At 52.7% G+C, this 23,968-nt stretch overlaps 1 protein-coding gene across 20 annotated transcripts in view; it reads right to left on the bottom strand.

Annotated features, from left to right (window-relative positions):
- Positions 1–266: 266 nt before the first annotated feature.
- The window catches only part of NFASC (neurofascin), a 204,432-nt gene continuing 180,730 nt past the window's right edge, over positions 267–23,968 (bottom strand). For 11 of the 20 annotated variants that reach the window (XM_017525417.2, XM_017525422.2, XM_017525423.2 and 8 more), the window contains 3 exons: positions 12,461–12,592; positions 9,995–10,064; positions 267–6,679 (listed from right to left, as the gene is read on the bottom strand). In XM_017525417.2, the coding sequence (XP_017380906.1) occupies positions 6,448–6,679; positions 9,995–10,064; positions 12,461–12,592 (434 nt within the window). In that variant the 3' untranslated portion in view covers positions 267–6,447. Of the gene's footprint in view, positions 6,680–9,994; positions 10,065–12,460; positions 12,593–19,346; positions 19,500–20,788; positions 20,906–23,968 lie in introns of all 20 variants that reach the window. The other 9 variants (XM_017525411.2, XM_017525413.2, XM_017525414.2 and 6 more) reach the window with 1 other exon arrangement.

Here is a 23,968-nt window from a genome sequence, read left to right as displayed (position 1 = left end):
TTGAATCAAAGGGTGTCTCCATGAGTGTACACGTTACACATTCCTATACTAGTCACAGTATGTTTAAAACACAAATTGTGCAAATGAGTCTTCCAGAATAAGGGCAACTTCTAGATGGGGGATGGCATGGTGGAATTCTGGAAGAGTGTGCTGTCTGGCGCTCATGCAAAACCCTTCAATCTGCTTGTGTCATCAGCCCCTTGACACCCCTCCCCTATCCATTTATAAGAACGAATCAGGAAAATGAGCAAGTCACATGGCAAAAGTCCATTTTGAACAACTTTTATTATACTTTTAGTGTTCTCTATACAAAAGAAATCAGTTTTTTTACAGTGATTCAAAAAAAAAAATCAGAATAATTTGGCCTTTTCATTGCTCATGCAGTCAGTTTATAAGTCCATGTATTAGACGGTCCTCCATGGCCCAGAAGTCTTCCCTGCTGAAGGTTGTGCGTGACACCCTCAGATACGCATCTGTCACTGACAAAGTTGGTTAATGCAAAATAACTCGCAAAAAAGGAAAGAACATGATGTGAGAGGGGTTAAAACAAGGTCTGGCACGGAGTTAAATGTTTAACCAATGGAAAAAAGATCAGACCAATTTGTGTGTGTGTGTGGACACGTAGGAAGGGATGGAGACACTAGGGAAAAAACTTCCCCATGGAAAAGAACAAATTGGAATGGTGAGGGATATGGGTGTGTGTTGGGGGCAGGGCAGGAGGTCCTCCGGGGTCCAGCATGGGTCGGGAGTGGGAGCAGGACAGAAGGTGGCCATGTCCCAGGCGACTGATGCTCAGCTCAAGAGGAGTGTGAAGAAGTTGGCAAAGAGCTGGGGAGCTGGGCAGAGGGACAACACTGACTGAGGACATTGCCATTGGGAATCAGAAAAAAGGGGCAGCTCAGGGCCATCTGATCTGCCTCCTTTTTGAAAAAGAAACAGAGTAGTGCACAAAATTCTGGATATCTTCTCCCAGAGTTTTGTGTTTATTGCTTCACAAGTCTTGATGTCTGCTGAACTCCAGCCCAGGCAATCCCAGGGTGGCAGGCTTGCATGGGCCCTGCTGCCTCTCTGCACCCTGTGGCCACGGGCAGAATGGACAGAGATGCCCTCGCTTCTGAGAAATACAGCATGCTGAAGGCCCGATGTGTTACAAAGCAAGAGACACCGTTCTAGGGGGTATGGTCTAATGTTCACAGTAACAAACACCAATCAGCTATTCTATTCCACTGGCCCTGATCTGCCCTTATCTGCACGGCTGGGTGAAACAGGCTGATCACAGACAGACTGATCTTGGACCCTGAAAAAATCCTGTTTGTCTTTCATTTTGGGAGGCATATGGGGGATGCAGGAGAGGCAGTAGAGAGGTCTGAGAGGGTGAACCGGAAGGACAGATCTTAATACCTCTGTTTCAAAGGAGGCAGCTGTGGTGAGAGGAAAGAACACTGGACAAGGAGTCAGAAGGCCCAGGCTCAAGCCCTAACCTTACCTTAGTACACCAGCTATGTGATCTTGAGCAAACGTCTCTTCACCTCTGCGGATGTGCATATCCTTGTCTGTACCATAAATCATTTCAATGAGATCAGCTTTGGGATTCCTTCACGTGCTGAAATCTGATTCTGTCCTAAGTGAGATGCCTTCGTACCTATTTCATTTCCATTCTTCTCATTATGGAACACCCATTTAATACTAGCATGCTGATAGGAGGAACATCAGTTTCAGGTGAGGCTTGACACTATTTGGTGGGCGCTTGTGGCTCTCCTGGATGGTTCTCCTTTCCCTCTGATCCTTCTCTGAATGTGTCTCAGGAAGGCCCATTATTAGTAAGGAAGGGAAAGAAAGGACACTTCCCTGGGCTTGCGCTGGGCAGGCTGGGGACAGCCACATGGTCTGGCTTGAACTCACATAGGGTAGCCCCTTCTAGGTGAAGGGAGGGCGCTGGTCTGACTTTCCCCAGCTTGTCTACACCTCCCAGGGCCCTGGTCTCCTCCTGACACGTCAAGCTCTTTGCTTCATTGGTTTGAGTCCCATTCTTTTTAAAAATCAGGGCGTTCCTCTATGCTACTCCTCAGCCACCACGCAGAGCTCAAGCAGGACCCTTTACCAGCTAACGGGGTAGACCCAACCACAACCACAGGTTTGTGTGTGTTTGTCTGGGGCTGGCTGGAGTGGTGACTGGGTGGGAGGTCACTCTGCACCAAGGCATCAGGAGCGGGGAGTGGTGCCCTGTGCTGGCCTCCCGGGAACTGGTTGCCCCCTCACAAAAGAGATTCTCTGGCATCAGCCCCAGCCGATGGAAAGCCTAAGAGGCTTCCTCTCCTCAGAGAGTTAGCAAAGCAGCCTCACAAAGACAAAAATGTGCTATGTCCCTGCTCCTTCCATCAGATGGGTTGTTTGTGATGCCCTAAGACTTGGCCCTGCTCCAGCACAGGGTGCCAGAAAGAGCCTGCTGCCTGTGCCATTGCTGGGGCAAAGTTCCCCACTCCTTCGGCTTGGATGCTCTCTCTAGGTGCTGCCAACAGCAATGACCTAAATAGGGCCCAACCCAGGTGGCCTCTCCAGCTCCTCTAAGTTGCGTTCCACACCTACACAGAGCCCTTTGCATCTCATCTCACACAACCTGGATGTGGACTAACCCTCTCCAGGACAATGTCGGAATGTGGATCGCTATCCCTGGGAAGCACTGCTGACAACAGGGCTGCGGTCTGCTGTACGTGTGCGAGCGTGCATGGGCGCTGGGTGGGGCAGGGGAGCTTGTCCCTTAGCTGGGAAACCCACACATCCTTGGTGTTTCCACCCTCTTCCCAAGGCTGTGGCCAGGGAAACTACGAATGCATTCTGTGGGCCTAGATGCACCTTGCAGGGCAAGCAATGTTGGCATTGGCTGACTTCCAGACCTGTGGTCACTTCTCCAGACTTCATGACTTGCCAGGGGTGGGGGTGGGGAGGTAGACCAGATGTCTTCAGCCTCTCAGAGCACAAAGGAGGGTGCTGCTTTGGCTTTCCTGTTAGCTTAAATTCAGCCGTCTCCTCAAAAGCAAGGCAGGGAAAGATGAATCCCATTCACCCTCACCCAGGCAAGGTGAGAGGCAGCTGTCCCCGACCCATGGCCATGTACCTCCCTAACCCTGGCCTTGACACTCCTTCAGGGAGCCCATGACTCTCTATGGAAAGAGGTATTCAAGGAGGGACTGAGTGAGGCATAAAAATACAGACAGGTGGAGGAGCTTGCCCCAAGAGGCAGAGCGAAGAGGCTCAGGAAGCAGGACTGTTTCTCAAGCCACACGTGGTTCCTGACTGCCCTGTTCTGCCCAGCTTTGGTGACCAGATGGACCAAGCTCTCCCTCAGAATCCTTCCCTTCAATCTTGTAGCCATCAGTGGCTTAAGCAATAGAGGGAAGAATGCTCCCAACCCAGTGACCACTGTGTCCCAGCACTTGATTTCAGGACTGTCAGCCCCGTGAGGGCAGGGACTGCATCTAACTCACATGCCATGGTATACAAGGCTCAGGCCTTAGTTCAGACTGGATTTCAGGGTATTTGCTGAATGAATGGATGGATGGACAAATGAAAGCACAGGAAACCACAGCTCTTAGAGCTGAGCACACAGATGGGATTGCAGGCCAGTCAACCGAACTTCTGGAGTCACGGCAAGATGTCCAGCACTCTTTCCTCCCAGCCAGACAGGACGGAGTGCTGATGGCATGGTGCTGTCCTGCCTTCATTGTTGGTATGTCTTGGGGTAGTTGCCTGGGAGACCCAGCTGGCAGGGAGTGCTGCTATCCTGCTGAGCTGGGCTGGACTCTGACATGGGCTCCATGGAAAATGCACCCTCCTCTTCCTCAAAGGTGCTGCCTCTTGAATCCTGCAATCCCCACGCCTCAGCATTTGATCTCTCGGACCACCTGCCTTCCTTGCTCAGCGAAAACTTAATTCTTCAACCTCAAATTTGCTCCTGTTCTGAAGGGTGGGATTGTGTGGTGATGGGGGGCAGTCCTCAGCACCCACAATAACATTTTCTTCATATACAAAGGACAGTACAGAGCCTAGTATGACACTGGAACAAGGTGCAAAGGCTGTGGGTTCGCTTCTCCCCGAGACCCTGACGAGGGAAGCAGCCCTTCCCAGTCACCAGGTGGTGTGGCAGACTTTCTCACCGTCCCTTCCTGCCCTAAGAGCCTGCTTTCGGTGCAGTGAGTTCACTGGCATGTACGGTGCAGTATGGAGTGAGTGTCTGAGAAACTGATTACTCTGCTCAGATCCAAAGAGTTTTCGGGAAACGCCCAGTCCTTTAATTCAGCTCACAGGCACACTTCCCTGGCATTCCCTTCAGGGACACTGGGCTTAGTATCCAAGCAGGTGTTGGAGGGAAGCGAGGGGAGGGCCCTCCAAGCTCACGCCCCACCCCCTGCTGTTTACCCTGTCCCCTTGCACTGTGATAAGCTGCCCCTCAGGCACCCAGGCAGCAGCCCTGGCTGGGGCTTGGCCCAAATGACCATCACACACTCTCAGGTTCAATCTTATTGGCTCAGTTCTGGGCTACGGTTCCTTACCAGCAGACAGAGAGTATGTGTCTACCGGCTCGACCTTCAGCTGAATGATGATTAATGATGCAAGCATTGCTAATACCTTTGCGGCTTAAACATGTGGCAAATGACGCTTTAATAAAGTCACTGAAGGACAGAGCCCTGGTCCGGCCCAGGCCCCCTGGCTAGCAGCTGGAGGCTCAAATGGGAGGCTGTGCCTGTGGCAGCTGATCCGTTCCTGGGAATCAGCTTCACCCTCCTGAAACTGACCTGAGCTACAGAAACAGCTAAAGCGTTCCTCTTAGACTCAAGATCTCCCCCTCTTCTTCTCTGTCTCTGAGGCTAGGTACCTTTGGTTTCAAAAATGCATTAGGTGGGGAGGGAGGATGAAGGCAGCACCTTCGGTCTGAGAACTGCAGGTCTGCGAGTGTCTCCGTTTGGGGTGACGTGAGGACGTGTGTTGAGTGGCCATTTCTGGTCCTGCCGGAACACTTGCATAGGCTGCCCTGCTCTCCTGGAGACAGACGTTGCTGGAGGCTTCAAGGCTTGCAGGGAGGGGCTGGGAACCTGGGAACTCCAGGGACAGATCAGCGCTGCATAAGGCATACGAAGAGCATTGAGTCATCCCCAGGCGGGGGCATCACAGCACTGAGCACGGTGCCACCTCAGGGTCCCCTGATATGTATATACTCCAATGAAAGGGCAGACCGGCTCAGTCTCAGGCAAGTCCCCATCCACACACCGCGTCAAACAAGAACCTCGGTATCCTACAGAACTGGCTGAGAAGATGATATCTGCTAGAGACAGAAGAGGGGGCAGTGCCTTATGCCCCAAACATACCAGCAAAGCTTTTGCATCACAGGGTTCCATCTCCTTGAGGGTGGCAGCATGGGCCCCGCCACATGGACAGGTGCCCTCTACTCTGGACAGAGTGGGTGTAGCCCTCTGTCTACATCCTGGCTTTCACCAGTGGGGAGGAAGGAAGTCCAAACCCAGCCTTTTTCTTCTCTCTTGAGGTAGGCACAGTTCCCCCAGACCAGACACCTGATTTTCTTCTGCTTGAGGTGCACAGTCACTGGCGTCAAAGTCCTTTCTATCAGTGCCCACTCCGGTTCCTCAAACTCCTTCAGTTCACATCTTAGATGCTCCAGAGAAGAGGGCGGGGGGGGGGGGAAGGAGGAGCAAGAGGTAAACGCACCTCCCAGCCGAACCAGAGAGCAGCAAAGAGGCCTGCACACCTTCTCCCTGCCAAAAATACTGTCATTTTCCAGAAAGAAGCCAAGCCCAGCTCAGCAACTGACAAGGCCGAGGCAGAGGGGTTGGGGGCCGGGGGAGGCATATGGCGAGAAAGGCATCCTTCGGAAACGCATTGGCCCAGAGGTTGGTTAGAATACTACAGCCTGTCTACGTGTTCTGGTATGGATCAATCCTTTTTGCCTAACTTTGCAGTCTCCTGGGGCAGAATCCACTTATTCTTTCTTTTCCAGGGACACTTTTTCAAAAGGAAAAAAAAAAAAATCTGAGACATTGGGTCTGGGGAGGGGAAGGATGCACAAAGCGAAATTAAGACAATGAGAAGTCCCGTGACCAACAGAAACGGGGAGCGTGCGCCGAGGCCACGGCGGGCAGTGGTGGAACGCTCGGGGTGGCTGTGAGACGGGGAGAGGGACCAGGCTCCCTCCAGCTGAGCTCAGCCACGGCTCCAGCTCCCCCACACTGGTGGCACCCGGGGCTGAAGGGGGGATCATTGGGAGGGGCTTGTGGGTGGCTTGGTGGTTACTGGTCCTCACAGCTTGGCAGACCCCCATATCGTACCCTTGTCCCTGAAGGTGGTGGTGGCTTTGTGGTAGGTCTGCCGTGGCTTCGTCTCCCCCTCTCCCCTCCTCCCACTTGCAAAGTGGTGGCTGTGCCTGGGTGGGCTCTGTTACGCCAGAGAGTAGATGGCATTGACGGGTGACGTGGCCTCTGAGCTTTCGTTGCCCTCTGTTTCGTCCTTGTCCTTTTTGACCGTGTACTGGCCGATGAAGGAGCCGTCTTCATTGAACTGACCTTCGCCACCCTCGCCATAGTCCACCAGACTGTCGTCACTCTCCTGCTGCTTGATGGTGCCGTCCAGAGACGTCTGGCTGCCCTGGAGGGGCTTGTTGTCCTCATCACTGGCCAGAGAGACAGAGAATCTCAGGTGGGGTGGAACGGGGCAGCTGCCTCCTGCCAACACATCCCCTACACAGCTCAGAGAGGATGGGACCCAGGAGACCACCCAGTCCAGCCCCCCTTCACCCTCCCCTGTCCAGCCAGCTCTACAGAAGGGAAATGGAGGCCTAGAGAGGACAAGCACCTTCCCTAAGGGGAGGCTGCAGGTCAGGGCAGGGCAGGGACTGGAACCCATGCTTTTTGGGCTCCTGGTCCAGGTCCTTTCCATGATACTGGGTCTCTGTGGTGGGAGTGGACAGAGGATGGCCACCCCATGGTGAGACAGAGCCACTGCTTGTGAGGCCATATGGGATGGCTCTAGTCCCGAGTGTATCACTGTGTGGTTTTGTGACCTGGGCCTCAGTCTGTCCATCAAGAGGGGCTGGCCCAGCTTTGATCTCCCAAGACCTGTGACTCTGTAGGGAAACACTCTCTCCTTGACAGAAAGAAAGGCTTTTAAAGGGAAAAGCCTCTCCCCCGCCTCTCTGCTTCCCTGTCTTGGTGTATTTTGCTGAGCTATCTGCTTGATCTATAAAAAGATGCAATTGCTTTGGGCCTAGCAAGTACAGGTGAGTGAGAGTGGTGTGGGGCAGGGGGCACACAGGGAGGCAGGGGACGCCAGCAAACCTGAGAAGATGGCAAGGCTCGGAGGACCCTGCCCAGCCCTTCTGAGGCCCACAGGCCCTGGCCTTAAGCTCCCCTTGCGCAGGGAGGGCTGGGAGGCTTCTGGGTAAAGTGGCATGTGCCTGCTGGGAACAGCTGGAGGCACAGAGCTGCTCCCTGAGCCAGCATCTGCTCAGGCGCCATGTCCCTTCCCTTGGCTGGAAAGGCTCAGAGCAGGGACCAGGTGCTGCTGGCTACACTTCAGAGGTGAGCCTGGTTCCTGGGCAGGAGGCAACTGTGGATGAGCAGTGGGAGTCTGGGTCTCAGCGGGTGGGACCACAGCGGTGCCAGGCGATCTGAGCAGATGCACACCATACCCTCCCTTACCCTCAGCTCCCTACCCACCCCCAGTCCTTCCTGGACATGGGGAAGACAACCAGCTGAGTTGCCATTACAGCGGGCAGTGCCTTCTCACTTCTAATAGCAGTGCCAGGCAAAGACAGCTGTCGGGAGGGCAGCGATCCAGGGCTGGGGCTGTGTTAGAAGACGGAAAGCAATTAGCCCACCCTGCCAGAGCTGCCCCATGAGTCCAGCCTAACTGTATTCATGGGGCAGCCGTGCACTGAGAGACAGTGTGAGGGAGGCAGCTTTCTGGGGCTGTGCTGTCTGTGCAGGAAGTGGAAGTCACTGTTTGCCAACTGGAGGAGGGGAACTGCCAGGCTCCTCACCATACTTGCAGGTCTTGTTGGCACGCACCCCTTCCCTGGGCCCTCTACCCCATGTGCAGGGGCATGAGGACTGTGCTATGTGGGAATTCTTCCCCTGGGTCCAGGCAGCTAAGCTACGTGCAACCACTGGAGAGTGACAGCCCAGCCAGCGGGAGGGGCAGGGGAGAGGTCTGTAGTTTGCCAGGCTGTGGAGGGAATAGGGGATCTAGGTCTGAAAATAACAGATCTCTCCTAAGGGAAGCTTGAAAGAGACCAGAGTGATTAGGGGTGGTCCTGGTCTGACCTCCTGTTGGCCTAGCTTCAGAGATACCTTCAAGGTCCAGGTGGACAGACATAGGGGAGAAAAACAGAGGGGACCCCACGGGAAAAGTGGTCAGCCACTCAGCCACGGCCTGGAGTGAGAAGAACCACACTCCTCGCCCCAGGCCTATCCCCACTAGAAACTTAGCTCTTCCTTTGATGTATGAATCTGAGTCTTTTCCCAGGCTAGGGCTCTTAGACTCATCCAAGGGAGGGCTCTAGGATGGACGCTGCAGACCTCCTAGAGCCCGAGCAGAAGACTGTGTACGTGTAGCGGTGCAGCCGAGGCATGCTCCTGTGCACGTGGACCCAGCGTCAGTAGCTGTGAGGAGGAGGCAGCTTTGGTGTCTGGGGCAGGAGAGGTGCACGAGGAAGCAGCTCCTTGCAGGGCAGGCTGCCCAGCCTGGTATTGGGGGAGGTCCATGCCCCTCCTCTCTGGCTGCACTGAGTCGGGGGGAGAATTCCTGTGGCTTTTGGAACAAAAAGCCAGGGAAGTCTCAGCCCATGGGGAAGCCGGGCTCTGCCAGGGAAGGTGGGAAGGGGCCTCTTATGCCTGCCCTTTTGGGAGGCTCATGGGGATGTCGGGACTGGATGGACGGTCATGGCCCATGAGCTGCCAGACAGGCTCCTGTGGGGGCAGTGGCTCTGCCACCCATTGATCTGATTATGCCTTCCAGGCTGATGGGCAGAGTGGCAGAGGCCCAGGACAGGAAAAGGAGACTGCAGCAGAGGACAAGGGGACCTGGGCCCAGGCAGTAACTGGGTGGCGTGTGGAGGGAGGGCTCTCATCAGACATTCCCTCCCATAGCACTTGGTCTGGGAATGACACTCCACAGCCCACCCTGCATCTTCCCTCAGCTCAGAACATACTCACTATCACCACGGACAGACAACAGCATTGTTAAGCCTAGATACGAAGACGCATCCAGGAAGGACAGGGAGCACGGGTATAGAAGTATAGAACAGTGCGGCCCCAGGCTTTCCCAGCTCTGGCACTAACTCATTGGTTGGTAAGAGTGGAAAAGTCTTAGACAACTCGCTTCCTGATCTGGGCCTCAGTCCTCTTATCAGGGGCATAGGACACTGGACCAGATGCCTTTCCCAGGCCCATTCCGATCTAGAGCCCAAAGATAGCGCCAAGTTCATGGAGAAATGACCTGGAATCACCCCACCTTCATTCATTGAGGCTTTAAGACAGCACAGCCTCCCAGGGTCATTATCTTCAGGGTTAGGGGTGGAGTGTGGGCAGAGAATCAGCCTGAGAGCTGAGCTTATCTCACAGCAAGAGGGTCCCGGGGCTCGTGGTGAGAGTGAAAAGGTGGAAAGACATAAACAGGGAGCTTGATGTGTTTGAGCTGTGCAGTTGACTGAAGGAAATGCCGTTCATCAAACGAATGCGTGCATGCGTCAGGCAGTGTCTCCTGGGGGGCAGCCTCGTCTGGCACTCTCAGGATGAGAAGCCTCTCTGAGTAAACTCAGCAGCACGTGCTCTCCACCACGGTGCTGCCAGAGAGGCAGAGTGACAGCCAATGGGCAAGGACAACTACTCATGGCCTCTCAGCCAAGCGGAGCTGCTCGTCGGTGAGGGTGGTGCCTCAGGGACGGTGAGGACAGCCTGCTCCAGAGAGGAGGAGGGAGATCACGCACCTATAGTCAAACGAGCCATCCTCTTCCTTGGGATCTTCAGGGCCAAGGGGAACATCCTTCTTTTCTCGTACTTGGTCAAGAAGAGAAGCAAAGACACAGACACAATGATTAAGTACACGCTCTTGCTCTCCAGGGCTCCCTGAATGCAGGGCCAGAAGGCACCGCCCTGGGCTCACTGGCATTCTTTTTTAACAAGGCGCCATAGACACCTCCCTTGTTTTTGCTTCCTGTACTCAATCAGTTGCCAAGTTGATTCTGCCACCTCCTTCTCAGCCCCAGGGGTCTTTTACATCTCTGCTAACAACAGAAATCTCCTCCCACCAAGCTCCCCCAACCAAATCTCCATTAAGTCTCCCCAAAAGACAATAAGCATGTGATCGCTTCCTTTGCCAAAGACAAACAAGCCACTTTTTGCACCTTTCTTGTTCTGCTCTGTGGTGTAACTGTTTGTGCACATTTCTCATGCCCATCACAGAAGGCTGGTTCTTTCCTCCAGGCTGGAGGTCTGTGTGCCGTACACACCAATGGGATGGAAAGTGTCTCTTCTCTGTGACCCCCCTTGTTGGCATGCCCCCTTTCCTCCACCTCCTCTGTGACGAGGGAGCATTCAGCCAAGGCCCTGTCTTGTGCTGTGCTCATTCTTTCTATGTCATCTGCACTGTCCTTGAGGAGAGATCATTTTACCTCTGGTATCCCTAGTGCACAGCACAGAGGCGGACACACAGCAGGTGCTTACATGAAAGCTTCTTTATGTATCCTTTTTTTTTTTTTTTTTTTTTNTGGAAGAAAACATCGCTCACCAGTAAGAAACAATCATTTCCTGCCCTCCCTCACTCAAGTCAAGGCACAGCTGTTCAGAGTCCTAGTCTGTGGGTACTTGAGCATGGGGAATAAAAAAGAATTGAGTCTCCTTTCTCTTCTGTTTCCTTTGTGTTGAGTTTTAGGGGGGTCCTGGGGGAGGACCTGTTCTAAGAGATGGAGAGAAGGAAGCATTTGGGGAGCACGGGTGTGTTTGGTGATGGGGCTTTCTGGGGAGGGAGAAATTTCTTCCTGCAGTCCAGCCAGATTTTTGCTTTCAGGGTCATCCATTATCCTGTCTCCTGTCACCCTACCCACCCCATCACAGACAGATGGCTCTCTTGCCCCTGTGTGAAAAACAATCAATATTTTCAGAAACAAGAATGCAAGAGGTCCTTGTCCTTGACCTTGGTCTGTCTGGGCTAGAGGATCTTTTTTTATTTTTATTTTTTTTGAGACAGAGTCTCACTCTGTCACTCAGGCTGGAGTGCAATGGTGCAATCTTGGCTCACTGCAACCTCTGTCTCCCAGTTCAAGCGATTCTCCTGCCTCAGCCTCCCAAGTAGCTGGGATTACAGGTGCCTGCCACTATGCCCAGCTAATTTTTTATATTTTTGGTAAAGATGAGGTTTCACCATGTTGGCCAGGCTGGTCTCGAACTCCTGACCTCAAGTGATCTACCCGCCTCAGCCTCCCAAAGTGCTGGGATTATAGGCATGAGCCACCATCTGGAGGCTCTCTTTTAAAATTTTATTTATGTGAGATAGGGTCTCACTCTGTCACCCAGGCTAGAGTGCAGTGGCACGAGCACAGCTCATGTAGCCTTGACCTCCCCAGGCTCAGGTGATCCTCCCACCTCAGCCTCTTGAATAGCTAGGACCTCAGACACCTGTCACCACGCCCAGTTGATTTTCAAATATTTAGTAGAGACGGAGTTTCGCCATGTTGGCCAGGCTGGTCTCAAACTCCTGACCTTAAGTGATCTATTTGTCTTGGCCTCCCAAAGTCCAGGGATTACAGGTGTGAGTCACTGTTCCCGGCCAGGGGCTGAAGGATCTTGAGGCCTCCTTGGGACTATAGGGAAGCCCAAAGCCCTTTAAGGCCATGTGGGTCCCTACCAATGCCATCCACCCTCAGCCTCTCCCTGCTCCTTGCGTTGGAGCTTCTGACCCTTGCTAGTGATATCGGTGGTTACACCGTCGTCCTGCTGAGTGCCCACCTCTGGAACTCTCTCATGGGGGTGCTGCTTCTCCCTAGACCCCTCCTCTCCCCATTCTCTGGGACATGGTTAGAGAAAATGCCTTTCTTCCTTTCTCCTTCCCCAGGACACAGGATCCTAATGAGATTCAGGCTGAAAAAAAGCCAATTTACAGAGCAGATGGGTGGTGAATCAAGGGGAGGAAAGGTCATTCTTAATAGGAGCCAGGGTTCCTTCCATCCCCTCTCTGAGGCTGCCTGGACTGTGCCATCCGCCCACCTCAGGCGAACTTAATTAACTCAAGTGCTTGTTGGCAGCTCGAAGATGCACAGCACAGGCAAGAGGACTGTATTTCCAAGCTTGGCAAGGGCTGGCTTCACTGAGAGAACACAGTGCCCGGATCTGGCTGGAGACCTGGAGACTCGCAGGAAAGCGCCCTGCCCTGTAAGCCCACGCCTCTCACATCTCACCTGGGTACTTGCCACCGCGACTCCTCTTGATGAAACAGACGATGAGCAGGATCAGCACCAGGAGGGCGATGGCACACATGAGCCCAATGAACCAGCCCTGGGTGGCGATGTCCGCTTGGTTGTTGGTGTAAGCTGGCGGGGAGGGCCAGAAGCAAACCCGTGAATGATTTCATGGGGGAGATGGTGAGGAGGGAGATGGAGGGAAGAACTTCAGCTATTTCACGTGGATGTTTCTCCTGGAGCCTAACGCTACCACCTAGCAGCCTTCTGGCCCAAACTACCCCGCTAAAGGACAAAAAGAAAATAATTAAAGAGCCAAGGTCAAAAGATCAGAAAAGCAGCAAAGGAAAGGGGTACAAGGAGCAAATAAGAAGCAGAAGGCTGAACAGGTCCTTTAGGAAGGGGGAAGTGTCCTAGGGACGAGGCATGGCATTCTTGCAAACCAGAGGGCTGGTCACAGCCTAGTGGGGACTGAGGGACGGCCACAGATTGGCCAGGGAAGTATGATTCCCCATGGATGACCCCAGGTGAGAAACAGGGGCCGGATGCTACTTATCAAGAAATGTTGCAAAAAACTTGCTGAGAACAGCGTCGCAGGCTGTGCAGACGCAGAGCAGCATCCCTGCCCAGAGCATGGCTCCGGAGCCATCCAAGCTTCCTAAGGGTGGGGACTGGACCACGTGGAGGCCCAGGATGCCCTGTCTTTTCACATCTCTCTAGTAGATCATGCGCTTCCTGACAGCAAAGGCAATCCTGATGTGGGTAGCCCTGGCCAGGTCAGCAGCCATGTGGGGCAGGGGCTGGGGCTGTGCCTTCTGCTCCAGTCCACGCCACTTCCAGACTCCTCCACACAGGGTGACCCCTGCTGGTCTGTGACAAGCCGATGTGACCCCTCCAGCCAGTGACAGTGAATCCCTCTCTGTCCATGCCCAGCATATGTGGAGACCTGTTTCAAAGGGGGCAGATCCCTTTGTGATTTGAAAGGCCTGCAGGAGGGCCTGAAGAACAGGTGCTCGGGAGTCATGTGACGGTGTTCTTGATGGCCCAATGGCTGGGTTTGAGTTTGGGAGGAGGGTGTGGTCAGTACCAACGCGCCCTTATTCTTTCTACTGACTGGAGTTGAACAAAAGCGACCTCTCCTGAAATGCAGAACTCCAGACTCTGTGACAGAAGGGAAGGATCAAAGGAACTGAACACACACAAAGTAGCCCTGGAGCCAGCCAGCCTGGAGACACCTGGGGAGAGGCACACAACAGGAGCATAGGGAACAGCATGAGGGCCACAGCACGTGCGCCCCCAGGTCTTCAGCACAGGCCATTAGTGAGGCAGTTATCTGGGGGCGAGGGCGAGCCCACCCTTTGCTCCTCTTGGGGGCAGAAACTGTTTTTACAGTCTTCCCAGTGCCCAGCCAAGGGCACTGCACCAAGAAAGTTCTCCATACGGGGTTAGGACTGATGAACAAGTGCCCTCTGCATTCTGGCTGCCCAGGGCAGCCCTGGGCTGAAAAGCAGTCGACCCCTGTGAGAACACGCTTGTGAGTATCATGGCCTATGCAGGCTGCTTCCACTCCTGCTCCCAGCAGGCCCCCGCCACAGTGTCACAGTGATCCTTTCCGACCCCCATGCAGGATTGAATCACTTCCTTGCTTTCACTCTCCAAAGCTTCTTATTGTGATTAAAGAGAACTCTTCATTCCTTATCCTGACCTGTCAGCTCCATCAGAGCAGGCTCTGGCCATCTCTCCAGTCCTAACTCCCGCCACTGTGTCCTCACGCTCTACGCTCCAGCCACGCTGGCCGCCCTCATTCCTACTGCAGCGCCTTTGCTTCTGCTGCTCCTTCTTCTCATGGCTGCCTTGGCAACTGGCACCTCCCCAGAGAGGTCTTCGAACCTTCCCAGCTTAAACAAAGCCCCTCTCCCCAACCCCCACCTGGCCACTGTCTCTATTTCACAGCATTTATAACCATTTAATATATATAGATCTGTCATTATCTATTTAATCTTCCCTCCTTCCCTGCCACCCCCCCTCCCTCCCTCCTTCCTTCCATTCTGCCTCCCTCCTTCCTTCCATTCTCCCTCCCTCCTTCCTTCCATTCTCCCTCCCTCCTTCCTTCCATTCTCCCTCCCTCCTTCCTTCCATTCTCCCTCCCTCCTTCCCTCCTTTTCTTTACTCTCTTCCCCCTCCCTCCCCTCCCCTCCCCTCCCCTCCTTTCCTTCTCCTTCTCTCCCCTCTTTCTGAGACGGGGTCTCTGTTGCCCAGGCTGGAGTGCAGTGGTGTTAGCATAGCTCATTGCAACCTCAATCTTCTGGACTTAAGTGATCCTCCTATCTCAGCCTCCCAAGTAGCTGGGACAAGTGCATGCCACCACACCAAGCTAATTCTTTTGATTTTTTGTAGAGACAAGGTCTTGCTATGTTGTGTAGCCTGCTCTCAAAGTCCTAACTATTTCTGTGTCTTAAAACAAAAACCCTTGAGGAAATTGCCAGAGTTTTCAGCTCCAGCTCACATGCTGCCCCGTTACTGTACACTGTACTCTTAGCCCTCTTCGGCTCCCACCAACTCCTCTGTACCCCAGCAAGCTGACTTCAAGCCCCTCTATTCTTAGTGCTTCAGCTGCTACCACTGAGTGGGCCTCTCCCAAGCCGACCTCTACCTCCTTGGCTCTGCTCATCACCAATGATCCTTCATTCATCTCCATTATTCTCCCACCCACCTCCACAATTGTAAGACCAGAGTCTCCTCCTCCAGCTCTCCTTGGATGCCCATGCTTAAAATTCAACCTGCATCTTCCTGCCCTCTGTCTTGGCTCTCCCAGCTCTCCCAACTCTCCTGCTGCTGCCAGAGGCCTCACCACTGTTCCCATCTCTAAGAGTTGCCACTCCTTCCAAAACGCCTCCCCGTTCCTCTCACTGCTCCGTTCTATCCCAGGGGTCCCCTCACCTGTGCCTGCCAGTTCCTGTGGATACAACGAGACATCTGTTACCACCTTCCTAAGAGGCTTCCAATGGTGCCACCTTTCCTTATTCCCCACTGTGGGGGCTGAGCTCCCAAGCCTCACCTTCTGGGCGCTCCAGTCTCCTTTCCGAGCATCCTGCCCTTCCTGCCCAAGAAAGCCCAGGCTGTTGCCCTCCTCCTAGCTCACTGCCGCCTTTGCACACTCTACCCCTCCTCCCGGACTCTCCCCTTGCTCTAACTCACACCGCCTCTGAACTCCGATTTCACCCCCAGCCACTCCGTGCAGTGGAACAGTTAATTGTTCCATTTCCTGGGCCCCATCCTGGGTTTCCAATTACACTATTAAAGTCTTGAGGACAGGGGATCTTTTTGGCGTCCTAGTACTTGGCACAATGCTGGTCACAGAACAAGTAGTCAGCGACTACTTATTGATTAATGGGTCAACTTAATCTTCCTATAATACAGTTAACCTGGCATACGGATTTAGGTTCCCCCGATGTCAGCCAGGGTCATATGGATGCGGCCTTGCCCATGTGCTGCACCTGGCACTGGGGTGAAGGAGTTACTTCAGCATGTGTCTGGAGAGTTGTACCCACCTTTTGCAAGGAGGTTGGTTTGTGTGTCTGCAACCACCTAGTCAATGACCTAGTTGCACCCCATCTTCCTGGTGCTTGTTCTGATGCGCCCTGATGGCTGCCTCCACAAGACTTCCTTCCTCTTGGGAAAGAAAGCCATCATTCCAGCGGAAAGGGGCCACATGGGCCATTAGGAAGCAAATGTGGCTTTTCATTCCTGACGTACCAGGTGAAGTTCAAATGTTACCTCCTGTCCTTACTGAAAAGGTAAAAGAATTTCCTGTGAAGTTTGGACACAAAAGCCTGTTCAAAACCAAGTGGGATTTGGGGTAAGCAGGGCTCAATCACATTCCATCAAAGCGATTTAGTTTTTCAAGGACCAAGAGAAATTTAGGAAATAATGATCACATTTATAATGGGACCCCAAGAATTGGCCTCTGAGAAGAAGGCATTTTAGCAAGGCCCCAGAGCAATTATCTTTGACTGTCAACGCCACACTCAATGGGACTATTAAACTTGTTTCAAGATTCCTAATGGATCCAGTAACATCAATGTGCAAAGACCAGGGTGCATTTGCACTCGCCACCCTCAGTTATAACTGACAGGAGCCAGCACAGCATCCTCTTGGCCCACACGCCTCTTACACGGGGCTAGAAATCATGCTCTGTGTGCCTTCCACACCTCACCCTGCAACACCCACTCAGAAACAGGCAATACACCTGCAAAGCTGACAGCTCTCATGACTCCTAATTCTAATTGGTAGGAATTGGGTTTGGCCAGGGAAGAAAGGCCAGTCACTCAAAGTCTGCAGAAAATTGTGTTCTAGAAATAGGGATAGGTTAATAAATATAATAGGGATGGATTTTCCCCAAATACAATTTGGCTTGGCTGTTCTTACTTAAGAACCATTTGACACCTCTCCACACCTTGTGCCATCCTAGGTCTACAGAGGAGATGCTTCTCCCAAACACAAATGCTGACTGCATTCAGGTCCCCTGAGGCCCTGCTCCCTGCTCTCCTGAGGTCTGAGGCAGGCTGCTATCTGACTGCTGGCCCCCTCTCAGCATCCAGCATCCTCCTGCCTTACCCTGTCCTGCCCCTACCTAGCACAGAAGGGCTGGCAGGCCTCTTGGAGTCCAGGGTTATGTGTTTGTAGCCCCTCAGGTCTCTTTGGCTTCAAACACTTCAAGGATGTGATTAACTTCCCATTGGGACTTTTCTGGTGAGGATCAGAGAGGCTGTCAGCCTTCCCAGGGGTTTCCTTCCATTTCCTTCCTGAACGCTGTAGCGCGTTCAAGTCTGCAGACTAAAGCGACAGCCTGTGGTTGTCTAAATGACCAGTGGTCAGGGCACAGAGATGCTCATGAGTTCTTGCTTTGGTGAAACACAGGACCCTGAGGTTGCATGGACCTGGCTCAGGAGTCCACCCACAGGAAAGAGAGTGTGTATTTTTGAAGGATATGGACACATGCTCACAGACTTCAGAAAGTGAAAATATTTTCTTTTCCCTATATGGTTTGCAGACAGTAATTTCCAGCCAGCCTGTGAGAGAACTGGACACTATGTACTCAGAGCTGGGCTGGTTAACCTGCCCACTCCAGCTGTCGCTGGGAGGGATCAGGGAAGACTCATCAGGGCTGAGTCCTTCATCACTGGAAAGCAAGTTATCAGGACGAGCTTTTCCATCAAGCAGGAAAAGAGAAATGAGTCTTTAGGTTCAGAAGCATACATAGTATCAATTGTTTTTCCATCGGGTGCCTAATACCCCAAATCAGATTAGGACACCCCTCGAGGGCAGGGACTGGTCCATTTTCTCTGGCTCTCTAGCCTGAGCCCTCACCCACAGCCCTAGGGCTTAGCACCTGGAGAAGTCAGACTCTGAAAGCAGGCTGCCCTGGTTTTGGCAGTCTTCCCTAGGATGGAACTCTATTCTCAAATATCATCTTTGCTTTTTGCCGCTGTGCTGGACTCAAGTATGTAATGAAGCAAAATCCAATGCACGTACCAGTGAGCAACAGCTTGGGACCTCGTCTGGGCTAGACAGAGTCCAGCCACCTGCTCTGCTCGGTCCACTGTCCAGCTACCCGGCCTGGCTCCCCTTGTGACAGGACAGCCTAGCCACTCATTCAGACATCCTGCCTGAGTTGGCCTGGCTAGCCTCAATCAGCGAGCCCGACTCTCAGACGCTCTGAGAATTGATGGCATGCAAATGCACAGGACTGGGGGAGACACAGGGAGGAAGACAAGATGCTGGTCCAGGACAGACTAGGCGAGAGGGGGTGGGGTGAGACGTGGACACAGATGGGCAGGGACTCCCAAGATGCAAGCTACCAGGATCAGCCTCGCAGGGCCAGGTGCAGGAGGAGTAATGAATATTTAAGACAACATTCAGAAGTTCATATAAATCACTGTGTGTTTTCTCCCCTCCTGTATCCTGTGTATTTAATGACCTGCATCTGATTAGGATATCCCCTGGGGGCAAGGTACGATCCCTTTCTCTCTTAATCTCTTTCCCCACCCTTACCATTAGCTCCGGGGCTTAGCATACGGGCCACTTGGCAGCCTGCTCGGCTGAGTTTAAAGGTACACACACTCAGACCAGCCAGTGCCTTGTAAGTCTCCGGACTGCCAGCCACTCCTACCAGCAGAGACTGCTGAACCCTGTATGCTTTGCTGAGTCCCACCTGGCCTGTTCATTTGGCACAAGGAAGATGTTTCTTCATCCACAGCTGAAGCCACTATAGAGCCAGAACTGTTCAGTCCTGGAGAGCTTCTTCCCCTCTCCTCGCATGACAAAAGTCACCTCCGTTTAGGACGAGGCAAACGGGACAAAAACAAAGCCCCAAACAAGTTGTGTCACTCACTTTGAAATTTTGAACAACACATAATGGTGGCAAGGGAGTAACACAGGCACTGATCTCCCAGGGCGATTTCTAGATCAAGGCCCTGTGACGGCCCCATCCCCTGACCCTTCGTGAAGGGATCCTGCACACAGGCCGGGCTGTACTGCTCTTGCAGTCCCCAGACCCATGGACAGTGACCAAGTGTGCACACACACCAGGCAGAGCAGGGGGCCAAGTGTTCTCTGTTGTCATTAAACGATCCTTTGTTTCCTTTGGATCCCCACAGGGCCAGAAACAGAACTGTTTCCTCTCCGCTAAGCATGCACATGGGGTTCCCCTTGGCTTCTTGGGAGCCTTCAGCTGATGCATAATAAGAGCTGAGACACGCCATGCAAGGTGGGAAATGGGGTGGGGACCAGTATTCTTTCCGAGGAGAGAGGCAAGCAGGAAGCTGAGGATGAGAATGAAATGCCCCATGCTCGCAGGGGATGGCCAGGCCAGGTCCCCTCTCACCTGTACTGGTCATAAAGGTGATGACGGTACTGCTGATGCCCTCGTTGTCCCGGGAATAAACCCGCAACGTGTATGTCATCCCGGGATAGAGGTCTGTCAGCTGTATAGGCTGAGTCTGGGCCTTAACGGGGACAGTTTTTTTCGTATGGTTGCCTGGGGAACAGAAACCTCAGTCAGCCTAGAGCCAGGCACCAGGAGCTGGAGAGCCAGTGCTTAGGTCCTGGTCACCTGTCAAAGGGAAAAAGTGTGGGGGAAGGGACCAGGGAACAGCTGGTGCAGTCTGCGGTACAGACTGGGAGGGTTCCAGGCAGCCTCCCCATGCCTGTCCATGCAATACTGACTTTTAAATGACCCTTCAGCTGGGGACACCCTTCTCCTGAAGTTCTCTTTCCTCACCATTCTTCACACTAGACATATCATGACCTACTTCCTTAAACTCTCATCTTGTCAGCAGACGCTCTGTTGCCCTGGAAGAGATTAACTTTTCACATGGATCTGGCTGGTGAGGGCCAGAGAGCCAGTTAGCATCCCTCAGAGAAACTGGTGATGAGCTGGGACTCTGCCTCTTGGCTCTCACTCTTAGTTTCACCTCTCATTTCTCACCATGTGGTGAAATCACACATCAGGAAAAGTGTGTGCCTTTGCATGTAGGCTGAAGGGTGAATGGGGGTGGTGGGAAGCTGAAAAAGTATGGACCAAACTGTGTAGTCCAGAATGGAGGAACTCCTCCTCCAACCAGGGAGGACTAAGTCAGCTTTGCTCTCTCCTGAGAGGTCTTTAGGCAGGCTGGGACAGGTGGATTTGCTGACGGGGTTAGTTGCCTTAATTGCTTAGAGCACATACTAAAGAGGCCAAGATGGTGGGTTTGCCCCGTAGGAACAGGGACCTTCACTCAGAGGCCACACTCTGCAGGCCAATGAATCCCCTTGGTTCCAAGCTCCAGTAAAGGGTGAGCAGCTCAGCTCAAGCCAGCAGCTGGGACAAATGGCTCTGGTCTGTGGCTCTGACTGGAGCCCACTGGCATTGCTCTGGGAGCAAAGCAGGGTTGTAGCCCAGGTCTGTGAACTGGCCCAGCTTGTCTAGTGGAGCCTGAGTTAAGGAGATCAATGCAGAGGAGAGATTTGGCTCATTTGGGGGCTATTCAGAGCCCTCATCCTGGGCAGGAAATGAATGAAGGGCCCTTTACACAGGTCCTCCACAGACATGCAACCCTAGACCTCCACTAATGGCTTGAGAAGCCCCTTTCCTTCTCCTTGAGCCTGCTCCTCCCACGTCACTGCCACCTGAGTGCATATCGATTTCATTAAGCCACAATTAAGCCAGGCTAAAAGGCCTCTCTGAGCCTGAGGGAGTTTACAGGATCTCTTTAATGGCATCTACCACTACCCGCCGCTGCTGCCGCCGCCGCTGCCGCCACCACCACCCCGCACAGCAATGCTTACTGTCAATGTACTCAACCACAAAGTCAGTTCCGGGCCCGAAATTGTGCTTCCAGGTGATGTTGGCCCATTTACTGTTGGGGAGCACCGTGACGTTCCATATGGACTGCTCATCGGGGGCTGGTGGACGGGTTAGAAGAGGAGTTAGTGATGAGGGGGGAGTGGCACCAGAGACATGGAGACACATACATACACACATGCACACAAGCGTGTGCATGCACGCACATGCCCACGCTCGCGCACGCACACACGTACACACGATCATCTAGGAAAGGGGAGAGTCAGAAATGGCTGTGCACAGGTCCTGACAGAGCTCCAAGCTGCAGCCTTGGTGGCCAGGCCAGAGGTCGCTGTCCAGGGACAAGCAGGTGCAGTTGGGAGGACTTCTGAGGAAGAGCTGGAAACTGTCTACGTGTCCACACAGGTAGGGTTAGGAATGAAGGAGTGGTTTTTTTTTTTTTTTTTTTTTTTTTTTTGAGACAACTCTTGTTCTGTTGCCCAAGCTGGAGTGCAGTGGTGCAATTTCAGCTCACTGCAACCTCCACCTCCCAAGTTCAAAGATTCTCCTGTCTCAGCCTCCCGAGTAGCTGAGATTACAAGCGCCCGCCACCACGCCTGGCTGACTTTTGTAGAAAGAGTGGGTTTTGATCTGTGCCATTTAAGGCTCTAACCTGGACTTATTCCCTTTTCAGATCCCTTGTCATGTAAGGCCGTGTGGCCAGGAGGAGGAGGCTCCACAGAGGAGATGTGTGTCAGCCCCTTCCCCTTCAAGCATGGAAGTGCTGCAGGAAGGAGAGGGTTATCTTTAAAAACCAAGAGTCTTGATGAGATTTGCAGGAAGGATGGGCTTTTGAAGCTGGAATAGAATGGTGATCCAGACAGGTGAGGCTGGTCTTGGGCTGATCTTGGTCAGAGAGAGCCTGGCTGATGTGTCTAACAGCCTCAGATTGTCTAAAGCCTAGAATCTCAGGGGCCCAAAGCAAAGACCATATGAACCCTTCCTCTCCCACTTGTGGACTGGGTGGGACCAAGAGAAGATAACTCATTGACAACCAGCCCTCAGTGATCCAGATACCAGAAGAATCTTGTTCTGTCAGCTTCTTAGCACCACCAAGATTTTGACGCCTGATCTCTAGGCAACATAGAGGACATTAATTATCAAGCTCCTATGAGCTGGGAGCCACGTTATCAAAGCCATGGTGCTGTCTGAAACCGTAGCGTGTGTACAGGAGAATGGCACTAATCTTCAAACGTAATCATTTTTCAAGAGTCCCAGCAGTCTGGTTACCCCATTTTCCAGCAAAGATTTAATAGTGGAGTACTAGCATGAAGCTTGTATTTCAAAGACTTCACAAGTGTGGTTTCTGTATATTTTATTAGCATGCAAGGGGGTACTGTCACCACCTCACTTGTCAAAAATAAATGAATAGAGTACATTGGTGATGCATTTATTCATTATCTATTTGACATGTGACTGAGCCTGCAGGGCTGGGGAAGTGATAAAAGATCTCCTGGTTTTCACTTCAAAGAGGTGCCTTCTGCACTACAACCTTGTCAGGCATTGGTTGCCCCAGGTGAATGTGATTTGTATTAAGTGCGGAGCCAAGGAAGTGATTCCATTGATGGCAATGTGGGGAGGGCAGAACGTAGGCTTCTTTGCCTGTCTGCCAGATGCTTCAATTGTCCTGGTTACTTGAAGCCATCCCAAATCCCAGCTCCTTACAATTTCGTGGCTCTTGCTAGTGAGAATGAATTATGATTAGTCATGATTTGGGGACTTGAGTTCCTTCCTCCTCAGCTCTGAGCTCTGTAAATAGCTAGAGAGTTTGTGTTTAAACAGTTTGGCCACCAATACGAAATTGACTCAAATCTGGCTGTCTTAAGGGTGATGAAGATTGGGATTCTTTTAGAAAAGGCAATGGGAAGCCAAGATGATTTAGAGGTGGGAGTTGGAGGAAGGCATTGCCACAGAGAGATCAGGATGATGACACAAAAGCACTCGAAAGTTCAAAGAGACAGACCAAGAACGTGAGATAGCAACACCTTAGAAACATGGAAAGGGTCAGGAAGGGGAGCATGGGTTGTCTCGCTCACTCCTAGAATGCAAGAATTAGGGAATCTCCCTTGAAATCTGAAAAGACAAGCTAAGGACAAGTAAAAAGGCCTATTTCACCCTAAGAGTGAACTTATGAAACATCTTTTCCCAAGATATAAGGCGCGAAAAAGGTGAAAATTCATTGTTAAAGTCCTAGACAGCCATTCCGCCGCAATTAGGGGGGTGGGGATGTTTGAGGGGTGTTCCCAAGGTCTAGATAAGATCAAGGCCATGGCCAGGTGCTCTGCAGTGTTTCAGACACAGAACTTGGGGAGTGAGAGTCTGGAGGGGGGCTGGGCCTACGCGGCAACGAGGCCGGTCTTTCAGAAGGCAAGGAAGTCTTCGCGGGGCAGCAAGCTCCACTTCCTTCCTTCATTTTTGGTTCCTCTTTTCTCTGCACTCATAGCCCTTGCAGGACACAAAGCTCCACTTTAATGAAAAAGATGCCTCACCATGGCCACAAAGAACATCAATCACCAACCCGCTGGTGGTAGCTTCTAATACCCCGGCAGGTTCCTCCTCAGCCGACTTTTTCCTAGAGTGTCTGTTAAGTTCTAGAGGGCGCCCGTGAAGCACACCAGCACTTTCAGGGTCTCAGGAGCCCACGGCAGCTGTGCATCTCGTCTCCCCTGACCACTCCCTGAACTCCATGTCATTGAGTTAAAAACAAAATCCTCTCATGTCCATTAAACCTCCATCCTCATTCGGGAGGCCGAGAAAAGCAGAGCAGGGTGGGAGAAGGGAGGCCATGGAAGGGGAAGAGACTTGCTCAGGAGACAAAGGTGGTGCCCAGTGGGGCCTACAATTCTACAGCTGCTGCAGAAGAGTTCTGGGTGCTTCCTGCCAGCTCTGCTGGCCGCCTCAGGCTGAGTTGATAGCTGGCCTGTGGGCTCAGGAAGCTATAGACCCTCCCCTTGTAGGTAATAAGACTGATCTCAGTGCCTGGAAGTATCACTGAATTCCCCGGGGGGCTCCCCGAACTGGAAGAACAGAGCTTCCTGGCCTGGCTGCATGATACAGGAACATTGCAGTCTCCTGGCTCAGCGTACCGGCCCTGGGATCGATGCTTACCAGGGGCCTTGAGAATG

This window comes from Cebus imitator, unplaced genomic scaffold, assembly GCF_001604975.1.
Source record: "Cebus imitator isolate Cc_AM_T3 unplaced genomic scaffold, Cebus_imitator-1.0 Scaffold38, whole genome shotgun sequence".
NCBI classification, from domain to species: Eukaryota; Metazoa; Chordata; class Mammalia; order Primates; family Cebidae; genus Cebus; species Cebus imitator.
Note: the sequence above shows the minus strand (reverse complement) of the source record. Positions and strands in the feature narration are given on the sequence as shown.